This window comes from Alnus glutinosa, chromosome 10 (assembly GCF_958979055.1).
Source record: "Alnus glutinosa chromosome 10, dhAlnGlut1.1, whole genome shotgun sequence".
Taxonomy (NCBI): Eukaryota; Viridiplantae; Streptophyta; class Magnoliopsida; order Fagales; family Betulaceae; genus Alnus; species Alnus glutinosa.
The window spans coordinates 9,705,007-9,716,471 of NC_084895.1; the positions used below are offsets into that span (position 1 = coordinate 9,705,007).

Sequence of the window (11,465 nt, forward strand, 5' to 3'; positions counted from 1 at the left end):
CTAGTTATTTTTATCTTATTCTCACCTTTTCACCAATTACAACACAGCTAGTTATTTTTTACTGAATCTCTACCTTCATCTTCGATTCCAACTCTTAGACAGCCGGTCACAAACAATCACAACTTTATCTATACGTCTTCCCAATACATAGAGCTTATTAGGCAAACAATTCCCGCTCCCACTTTATTTTTTTCACTTTTTCCAAAATAAGTCGAATAAAAAATATTCATTTTTTTTTTTAACTTTTTATATCACATCAATAATTTTTTACTATTATCTAAATAAAAAAATCCACTATAAAACAAAACTTTTTCACTCTTCTATAAAACAATTCCAAACTTGTTTATACTTTATTGGTCAATCACTTTTTACTACTATTCAAACAAATATTCCACAATTATAACCATTTGTCAAACAAACTCATAGACTCGTAGACAGCCAGTCACAACCTTATTTTGTGGTTAATTCGGTTCGTTTTAGTTGGTTAGGTAGCGATTCGGTTAACCGAAAAAAAAACAACTATTCCAATTAACTAAACCGAACTGACTTGGTATAAATTTTTTATGCTGACTAACTAACCACCGGAGGTCCGGAACTTGGGAAAGGCGGTAAAGATATGATACGTTTACAACTTTCGTACAACTTTTTTAAGATGAACTATTGGATATTTATGATAGACATGTAGAAAAGCAGATCCAATAGCTAGTTTTTTTTAAAAAAAAAAAAAAAAATTATTAGAGTTGTGTCAAGAGTTGTACAATAATCATTTCTCAGAGGCGATAGATGGTCAATAGCAGTTCAGTGACGGTTGGTAGGCGTAGTCAGATATTTTGTCTAGAATTTGAATACATTCACTGGTTCACAATTATATAGAAATATATGTATACGTTCTAACAAAGATTATATATATATGATGGCTTTACCGTCTTTACACAATGCCCATGCACCACACCAATTAATTAGGAGATATCTTTTTTCTTTTTCTGCTAACAATTTAAGAGATGTAGATATGTAATACATGCATTAATTAATTAGATCTGCTCTATTACTGTAGCATTGTGACCAAGGAGTTACAAACCTATTGGATGCTCTGTTGCAAAACAAAGGGCTCAGCCATGAGCCTCTAAAGCACGATCAAGAGATAACTCTCTCTCTTTCTCTCTCTCTCTCTCTCTCTCTCTCTATATATATATATATATATGAGTAATGCTACACATCATCCCCTTGTCCTCCTTTTGTCCTCCCAAAATTGATGTGGCTCTTAAAATCACCATTGAATTTTTGATATATCACTCTTGGATTTTGATCCAATGGTGATTTTAAGAGCCATATCAATTTTGGGAGGACAAAAAGAGAACAAGGGGATGATGTGTAGCATTACTCATATATATATATATATATAGAGAGAGAGAGAGAGAGAGAGAGAGAGAGAAAGAGAGAGAGAGAGAGGCTTGGCGAAATAAAACAAACCCAAAATTATACACAAGGTCTCCTAATGCCTACTACTTTCAGCTTGAGCCTATGCTTGGACAAGATGGTGTCCTCCAATGCTTCAAATTGATAGAGCTTACTGAATCATTCATCAAGCTGCAAGGGCTTGAAATATTTCCCATCTATGTACGTATGAGATAAGTGCCACTTGTAAGCCGAATTGCCCATAAATCCTTGGGCTTTCTTGACACAATTCTGCACCAATTTTTACACAAATAATAAGTACATAATATGTAGTATAAATAAGTAGACTATTATACACCTGCTATCAACTTGGTATCGTGATAGTGAAAATTAGCCATTTGATTAACACTTATAAAAAAAAAAAAATTATAGGAAACTTTATTTAACCCCGGCCCCATGAAATCTCATGACATTTGCAATTACCCCTAAAGTTAAAATACTCCCAATTTAGTGTATATAACTTTCAATTTTTTGCATTGTCACCCCTCTATTAAGGTTTGTGGTTAAATCAAACGGCAAAGGAGTGAAATGACCTTTGTTCCTATTTTTTTTAATATGTATAATTTGTTATGTATCTATTTATGACATAGATTGATTGTATGTTTGTTGAAACTTTTGTTTTGTTTTTTTAATAGTTGTGATTGTTGATTATCGATAAAAATGCAATTTGTTGTGATTGTGTTGGTCATGGATTGATGGAAATGTAATAGATTAGGGTTTGGATGGATTGATCTTAAAACATCAAATAAAAAACATTAGGATATGGATTGCAATATATATATATATATATATTTTTTTTAAATAAAATTGCCTAAATTAGTGGCGGGTCACTGGTTGACATGCCACAAATTAGTGGCGTGTTACAGTTTGGGCACACCACATGTTAGTTGCGTGCTAGAACGACATGCCACTATATATATAGTGGCATGCCGTTCTGACATACCACTACATATATAGTGGCGTGTCGTTCTGGCACACCACTAATTTATAAACGACATGTCACAAATTACTTGCATGTTACATTGAGACAAGCCACTAACTCCTATTTATTGACCTATTGATTACTGACCTTCTAGAAAGGTCAAAGATAGCAAACCACTAATGTTTAGTGACCTTTTCAGCCATCTTGAAAGGCCACTAAAAGGTGGTCACAAAAAATCCATATTTTTGTAGTGTTCATACTTGGATGACTATATATATGCCTTTAGTAGGTTTGAAAAAAATTTCACTAAGAATGGCTGATAAAATGTAGGTTGAAAAAAAAAAAATTAATATATAAAATAAATTTGGTGTGGCTAAATCTGTGACAAGTAGCATTTTATGAATATTTCTTCTTGTTGTTTAATTCCATCAACCCAACTGTTATTATATGACAGAAATCAACAATTATTTGAATTTAATGAATTTCTCTATAATCTTTTTTTATTTAATTTTTTTTTTTACAATTATATTTTAAGACATTAAAAAAAAAAAAAAAAAACCAAACATCTTTCGATATAGGCAAATGGAAATAGGCAAATGGAAATAATACTCATTGCAATATATTCCCTTAATCACTAAGACGGTTGAGAAGCAAATCAAAATATCTACTTCATAATTTGGCTTAACATATATAGAGTTTGGAAGACTTTGGTAGCAACTTGAGCAACTAACTGACAATTTCGATAAAAACCCAAGTTGCTTGATGTTTGGAGTTTTGGCATGGTCAAATTGGCAACGTAACATCATCTTCAGGAAATTTCAGAGCAGAAATCCAAGACATGCGTCAACTTCTTCGTGAGACTCTTGTGAATATTTGTTATCACTTGTCATGCTCAGAAAAGAAAAAAGTTTTTGTTTCCATATTCCCTTCACCAATAATTTAACATTTTTCTTTTGACTAATCAACGCATTAGGAGAAGGAGAACCACAAAATTAATCAACGATAAGTAATTGATGGGACGACCAAGAAGTTTCAGGGTAGAAGGCTAAGAAATTATCATCCAAGTTGTTTAGAAAAATTATCATCAAAGTTGAGTGTTGATTGTGTTGAGACGCCAGACTTGACTTGAAAAAAGAGGATACACTACATACCATATGGATCCCGTTGAGAAACTCCCTTAAACCGTATTCATTGGTAATCCAAAGAACTCTTAAACTATTGATTAATGAGGAGAAACTCTCATCCTATTGTATCGATTCATAATGAGAAAATTTTTACTTTACTTTATCTGATTATCAGAGAAAACTCTTATCCTACTAAAATTTACTGATAAAAAAGATAGAACTCTTTTTATACTGTTTTCATTGATATCTGCAAGTGTTTTACCCATGTTATATTTTGATAGTTATTGTTTTGCGTCACCATGGGTAGGGACGGAGGGAGGAGGGGGGACCCCTACCAGCCCCCCTCCATTTCCTAAAAAAAAAAAATTTATAAGATGGGAAAAAAATAATTCTAAAAAAAATTAAAAATATAAGATAAAAAAATTAAAAGTTAGTTTACTTGCCCTACTAAATTTTTTTTTTTTTGGCCATTGCCCCTGCCCAAAAAAATTTCATGCTCCATCCCTGACCATGGGATATTGTATATATAAATGATTAGAAAAGATAATGCTAAGAAATTAATGCCTTGATGTTGCCAATTTGAAGACCTTTGTATATCATGCCAAACCCAAGGATAAGTATGGGACACAAAACAAATCAATCACACCCCGCTGGAAGGCATCCAAGTCTGGCCTAGAAATTTGTCATTGTGATTTGTACGTGGACCCAAAACAAATTAAATTTATATTCTACGAGGAGTTCAAAAACTAGAGGATAGTTGTAGATCAAGAAATACGTTGGGGCCAAAAGGCAAACAAAGAAACTATATAAACAGCAGCAAAATACACTGACAAAACGGGAAAATAAAACACCTAACAGGATCACCCACAGCCCCCTGTACCGCGCATGTAGGTTGATCACATCTTGCCCTGACGGTCCAAACGATCATCCATACGACCCGGATCGTTGAATGTCTGGCCGCTCATCTGGTCAGCCTCTTTCAGCTTCGCAGCTATATATCCCGGCCGTGTCTCTTAGCTTCCACATCCACCACAACCTTAGCCGCGGTCCCCCTAATTAAACGAGCTAGTTCTAATTAAGCCTCATCTACAAAACACGAACACGCATGATAAGGAGTACGTAATTGTTGTCGGGACCACCGACAAGTTTGAAAGTAGAAAACTAAGAAATTAATGCATGAACTTGTATTAGGATAAGATGCAATTACTTGTAGATATTTCAAACTTTCTTTTTCTTTTTCTTTTTTTCTTTTATTTTTAATTTTTTTTCTATATTTTTTTTTATTACTCTTTGCTTTTGGTGCAGGAGTATTTTTACTTTAATTTGCTTTTTAAATAGTTGCTACAATGCATTCTTCTTTCTTTTCTTTTTTTTTTTTTTTTTTTCTTTTTTTTTTAAAAAAAAAAAAATGTTTTCCTAATACCTTCGGCTCCATTAGTTTAGGGCCAAGGAACATTTTTCTTTAGACTGAATTTTTGAGGTCTAGAAAACAGAGGATTGGTACGATGACATGTCATCACTTTTCAATGATTTTACTTCCCTATTTAAATTGTTGTTTCTGAGAGTTTCTAAACATAAGCATTCTGCTTCAATAAAAAATCGGGTGTCACTCGCTTGATGAAATAGGAATATCTATACGAAGCTTTGTAAGATAGTTCATATGCTAGGATTGTGTCTTTTGTTCATTGATCAGAAAAAACAAAACAACTGGAAAGTTATTAAGTATTTGAATTGGCTAATCAAGTAACAAAATAGTTTGGGAGGTAAATTTTAGAACTAATATTTTTTTGTTTTTGAAGCTCAAACGAAGAAAAATCAAAAGAATTTAAAAGTGAATCACTTGGCACCTAAATTTTGTAAACGATTTTGATTTTCTTTTACGTTTTAACTTCTCTTATATGACTCACTTAAAAATAGATAAAAATAAAAACCTTCTATTATGACTAACATTATTTTTGTGTGATGTACAGATTAATTAACATTTCAGAGCAGAAATCCAAAGCATGCTCAGAAAAATAAATAAATAAATGTTTTTGTTTTCATATTCACTTAGCCAATAATTTAACATTTTTCTTTTTGACTTGTAAAATCACCTAATTTAGAAAGGCTATGACCTACATCCACATGTCAAACCCTTTTTTTGGTTAAATTTTTGCTTGATTCATTCAATTGTATACAAGACTCGATTTATAGAGAAATAGTCTGAATATTACAAGTTTCTTATATTTTTATATTACCAACAATAAATTTAATATATCTATTTGTAACTTTTGTAACTCTTATATCTTCAATTCTTGTAACACTTATCTCAATACGACTTTGAAACTTTTCAATGTTTGAGGTGAAGGAGAATCACAAAACCAACTATAAGTAATTTGAGTTCTTTTAGAATACCTCCACTCAGCTATGAGACTAGTCCACGGCCCGTTTGGTAACTCTGTCCTTCAATTATGAGGGGATTTTTTTTTTAATGTTTAAAAAAAGTGATTGATATAATATAAAATAAAAAGAATTTATATGAAAAAATTAAGAAAGAAAAATTGTAGAGCCGCGGCTCTGCACCATCACTTTACTACTTTATGGTGCGTTTGACAAAAGAATTTTCAAAAACAAATATGATTTTGATTTTGCTTTTTTAAAAAACAAATCATATTTTATTTAACTTTTTAAAAAACAAATCATATATAATTTAATTTTTTTAAAACAAATTATATTTTTATTTAAAGTTAAACTTCAAAATTCACGCACAAAATAACAATTGAATTATGTCAAATACCAAAGGGACCATCAGTTGTGCAGTGTAAAGGAGTAGGGCGAATAGAAAGCGTGTGATGCGGCCAAGTCAGCATGAACGTGTAAACATTCAAAAGGAAGGGGAATATTAACTGAAAAAGAAAAACAAAGAATACCAATAATAAAGCTGAAGGGAAAGAAAGAACTAAGAAGTATTTCAGTTTCACAAACTCTTGTTTTTTAAAGGTCATCAATGGTGGGTTTGGATTCGTTACTAGATAAAACAAAAGATTTAGTTTATTATTTATAGATTTATAGTTCATTTGTAATGATTATTTTTTTTCAACAAAAAAAAAAAAGAAAAAGAAAGAGAGGCAACCAAATTTAATTTAAACTATAAAATAAATTTTCTAAACCATCAACTAGATTTTTTTTAAAAATTAAATTTCATGTTGGATTTAATTAATCGCGTAGAAGAAAAGGGATGAAAATTTCTATGGTGACCATAAACTTTAGAGGCATCCACATCCAATTATTTGTATCAGTTGTCTTGGGTTTCACTAATATCTTGATGGTCGACGAGGTTAAGTCAAGTTATAATTCAGTCGAACTTGAAAGAACACTTGTAATTCTTATCGTCTAGGCCTTTACTGTACAGCTTTACAAATATGTATTATTATTATAGTCATGCCCAACTAAAATAGCTATAATTGATTCACACTTTGTTTTTGTGTGATGTACAGATTAATTAACATTTTCAGAGCAATAATCCAAAGCATGCTCAGAAAAATAAATAAATAAATGTTTTTGTTTTCATATTCACTTAGCCAATAATTTAACATTTTTCTTTTTGACTTGTAAAATCACCTAATTTAGAAAGGCTATGACCTACATCCACACGTCAAACCCTTTTTTTGGTTAAATTTTTGCTTGATTCATTCAATTGTATACAAGACTCGATTTATAGAGAAAGAGTCTGAATATTACAAGTTTCTTATATTTTTATATTACCAACAATAAATTTTTTTTTTAATGTTTTAAAAAAGTGATTGATATGATATAAAATAAAAAGAATTTATATGAAAAAATTAAGAAAGAAAAATTGTAGAGCCACGGCTCTGCACCAAATATGATTTTGATTTTACTTTTTTAAAAAACAAATCATATTTTATTTAACTTTTTAGAAAACAAATTATATTTTATTTAATTTTTTCTGAACAAATTATATTTTTATTTAATTTTTTTAAAAAAGTTGAACTTCAAAATCCACATACCAAATAACAATTGAATTATGTTTTCAAAAATCAAATACCGAACGGACCATCAGTCGCGTAGTGTAAAGGAGTAGGGCGAATAGAAAGCGTGTGATGTGGCCAAGTCAGCATGAACGTGTAAACATTCAAGTTTTGAACTTTTTGCCTGCAGCCGGCCGGTCTGATCAGGCGATTGATTCACACTTTGTTTTAACCACTCTTAAGCGATTCATGAATTGAGGGGACCTGGAAAATATCGTTGTGGAAGTGGAAGAAATGGATAATGCCATGACAAAAAGGATATTGCTTCTGTGGTTCTTAAAAAGATAAAAAGTCCCATTAACAAATTATAAAAGGGGCGAATAATCATTGGGCTTCTACTGTGAGGCCCAAAATAGAATGGACTTGGCCCATGGAAAGGGCATAAGTAGCCTAGTCTACTAAAAAATGGAAAATATTTTGCATTAAATCCATTAATCATAGTTGAAGGTACATAAACTTATTTTTCCGTTAAATTATTCTTTCACTATGACAATAAACTTTTAACCCCCAGTTATTATCACATTTGCACTTACTACTCCAAATTTTAAAAAATGACACCCCGCCCCCTTACTACCATTTATTAAATTAAACACTTTGTTTGAAATTGGAGTTAAAATATATGGAAAAGTAGTCAATTGCGTTGCATGTGACTACTTTTTAATTCCAACTCTTATTTAAAAGGAGTATGTAGTTGCACAAATTGTTTTCAACAACTTTCCACTCAAAAAAAAGATTAACAGAAGAAGAAGAAAGGAATAATCCATATGGATCGATAAAGATGTGGAGTTAAATGTAGGTTTAATTTGCATTTAAATTCATAGAGTTATTTTAGGCCTATAAAGAATGCATCATACAAGGGTTCATTTGATGATATATGGATAGGCAAAAATATGTAAATAAAACCAGAGAAACAAAAATGTCACAACTGAAGTTTAGTTGAGTTTAGTTATCCAAGGCTGAATAACCCATAGACTTGCACCACAACTCATGCATCTCTCAAAAACAGAAGTTAAAGACTTTGCAAATGGATTTTGCATTGTCTACCAATAACCCTAATATAATTTATTTTCATCTTCAATGTATGCATCAACTTTACTTGTTCTTTTTACCAGGTAGCTAGGTTGATTCAATTTAGAATCTAAGCTGAAGAATGCCAGAACAACGGAATTTGAGTAAAAAGAGAATGCTGCCACAAACTGTAGTAAGTAAAGAGTTTTCATTGAATATGTGCAATGAGGGTGAAAAAAGAAAATAATAAGGAAAACAAAAAAAGGCTACTTCTACCCAAGTAAAAGTGCCTTTGTAATAGCTTCGCTCATCCCAACAGCGAGTGGAAATAAGTGTCCAGCGCCTGGTAACTCATGGTATTGAATCCATGAAAGTTTTCTGGCAATATAGCGTTGCAGCAAAATCGGCACAAGCTTATCTTCATCGCCTTGCCATAGATGAACTGAGCCTTCATTCTTTGGAAAAGGGTTCTGAAGATCTAGCGGAGTGAATTTCCAACTCCCAAATCCAACCATCAAGTCACGATGGATGGACTCAAACTCTCCTTGCTGCTTCACCTGTGCCTGCTGGGGGGAAACGAAATTCTGGTTATGCATGTTGATCTGATACTCATAGAGACCCCTTTAGCTGAGTATAAGAAAAGAATATAAAGTACCTGGTGGTGCACGTGCATCTCTCTCCCAGCAAGCTTAGAAATTATTTCAAAATCTTGGCGAGAGAAGATATTTTCAGGCTTATTGGCTACAACACTGGCTGCAGGAAACCACTTCTGAATGTTCCACCAGAAGGTTAGCCATGATACATAGTGAGCAACACGTAGGCTCCACTGGTCCTGAGGTTGTTGTTTGTAGTAGGCGTCTGAAGACAAGTTGGCAGGAAATCCTTTCCACCAGTAGTTGACAACCGGAGCTATTAATGTTGCTCCTGCTAACCTATCGCCATTAAGAGAAACAGACTTAGCCAACATAATGAGCTCCTTATATTCATACTAAAAAGAAATTTAAAGAAAAACAATAATGTTTCTTAAATTTTTCAAACAACATAATGATCAGCCAATGCAGAAAGAGCTCCCTCCTAGTACTAAAAGTCCCATATTTGTTATCAATGCTTTCTTAGATGACAGATCCAAATGTATGTTTTCAACATACTTGAAATCTGTCGTTTTACATTCATTATACCTCTATTCAAATTCCATTGCAAAGGATGTTTTTCTAGTTACCTATGAGGAATATACTTGAGGCAGCCCCAAACCACCTGACCGCCCATAGAAAACCCAATTACATAAAATTTGGATCCAAGTCCCGACTGATCAGCAAGCTCTTCTACATCAAAAGCCAAACTTTTTGCCGATCGTTTTGGATCTGGATCACTTTCGCCATAACCCGGTCTGTCAAACGACACAATGTAGAGTCCTAGTTCTTCTAACAAGTTCCTGCAAAATTATTCCCACCATCAAGTCTATTAAGAGGATAAATCAGACATGCAAAAGGATCCTCAAATCAAGGCACAAAATTCTCCAAGATTGATGCTCTCTCTCACGGCAGCTTCTCCCCTTTATTTCTGCAGAATCTTCTCCTTGTTTTACTCTCCAATATCTCCTGATTTCCAGCATATTTCATTCCTGTTTTATGGGATATTGTTCCCTTTACATCTCTATATATTATTCCTCTTGTAACTGAAGAATGCATCGAGAATCAATAAAGATGTAGCTCTTGAGTTTACCTGTGTTCTTCTCTGTTTTCTGTCTTCCCTTAGTTTTCTAACAAAGTCAATAAGTAAAACTTTTAGTATGACAAAACAAAGCCTAGGAACCCAAATATATGATGAATTCAGTACTTGAGGAGGTTTGTTGTAATCACTGGATCATGTCTACAAGAGCCGAAGCCATGAATAAAGATAATGTTATGGTTAGCAGCTTCTTTAGACACTCCATGGTCCTTGTAGGCCAGATGCCTTTCATCCCTGAGCTTTATTCTAGGTGCTGTAACAGGTGGGCGACCAGGGGAGCCACAAATGCTGGGAGGTGGAGGGCGGGTGGCTTGATATGCCCATGCCACAAGCCCAATTAACAGAATCACCCCAATTCTTATCAACATCCCTGAATTGGAAAAACCAAAACACACACATTTGTGAATGCAGTACAGAAATTCTGAAGAAAATTTTATAAGGTCTTTGTTTACATTTTCATTTGGGATGAATGAAAAAAGAAAATAGTAACTAACTAACATCATATTGAATCAGGATATGAGAAAAAGAATAATCACTAATACAAACAATTGGAAGCTATATGATGCTCTATGTTTCTTGAAAATTATATTTTCAGATTACAGATTACAGATTTCAAATGGAAACAGAAACAGTGTTTACTTAAATCATAAGCTTTTCGTTATGCACCACAATTAAAGAGCAAGATAAAGTAGAGAGTGGAGTTGAATCTTTACCTTCCAAACCCACGTTAGCAATGCAAGGAAAGGAAGAATCTATGGAGGCATACACAACAAGCAGCCTCAGAATTGGGAACACAAGAGACAGAGAAAGGAAAGCAAAATTTGAAGCGGGGATTCGTGAAAATGAAGTGATTTCTTGGTTGTCTTTCAGCTGATTATCTTTCCGTTGACTCCCACAGCTTGTATTATATGCATATAGAGAAAAACAGAGCATCCATCTGAGAAGTTATATTACAGTCACTCAATCCAAATATCCAAACGTTGTATGTGGAGGGTGGTTAAGCCACTCAACCAGCCCGCAGACTAAACGCTCTGTCCTAAGCTCAATGAAGTTGAATTTGGGTTGATGTTGTTATCAGCTGTGTCGGTGTGGTGTTACCCAGTTGCTCTTAAACTTAACATAAATATAATAAATAAGTGTGCTTTTTAGAGAAAAATAAAATAAGAAATGATACATATACATTCTCTACACATCTCTATA

General features: G+C 33.0%; 1 protein-coding gene across 1 annotated transcript; it reads right to left on the bottom strand.

The window, feature by feature from the left end:
* Positions 1 to 8,732: 8,732 nt before the first annotated feature.
* LOC133880259 (uncharacterized) lies at positions 8,733 to 11,265 on the bottom strand. Its single transcript, XM_062319175.1, has 5 exons — positions 10,979 to 11,265; positions 10,374 to 10,635; positions 9,757 to 9,969; positions 9,193 to 9,469; positions 8,733 to 9,103 (listed from the first exon to the last, which is right to left on the bottom strand). Exons 1-5 carry the CDS (start codon positions 11,196 to 11,198, stop codon positions 8,810 to 8,812), a joined length of 1,266 nt encoding a protein of 421 aa, XP_062175159.1. The 5' UTR covers positions 11,199 to 11,265; the 3' UTR covers positions 8,733 to 8,809.
* Between the last annotated feature and the right edge of the window lie 200 nt (positions 11,266 to 11,465).

What these genes read in the sequence shown, in the direction of transcription:
- LOC133880259 (XM_062319175.1), bottom strand. Translation starts at nt 11,198, where the DNA reads ATGCTCTGTTTTTCTCTATATGCATATAATACAAGCTGTGGGAGTCAA. An exon ending in ATTACAACAAACCTCCTCAA is followed by an intron (nt 9,970 to 10,373) that starts GTACTGAATTCA and finishes ATAATTTTGCAG; the next exon opens with GAACTTGTTAGAAGAACTAG. An exon ending in CTCAAGTATATTCCTCATAG is followed by an intron (nt 9,470 to 9,756) that starts GTAACTAGAAAA and finishes TAATGGCGATAG; the next exon opens with GTTAGCAGGAGCAACATTAA.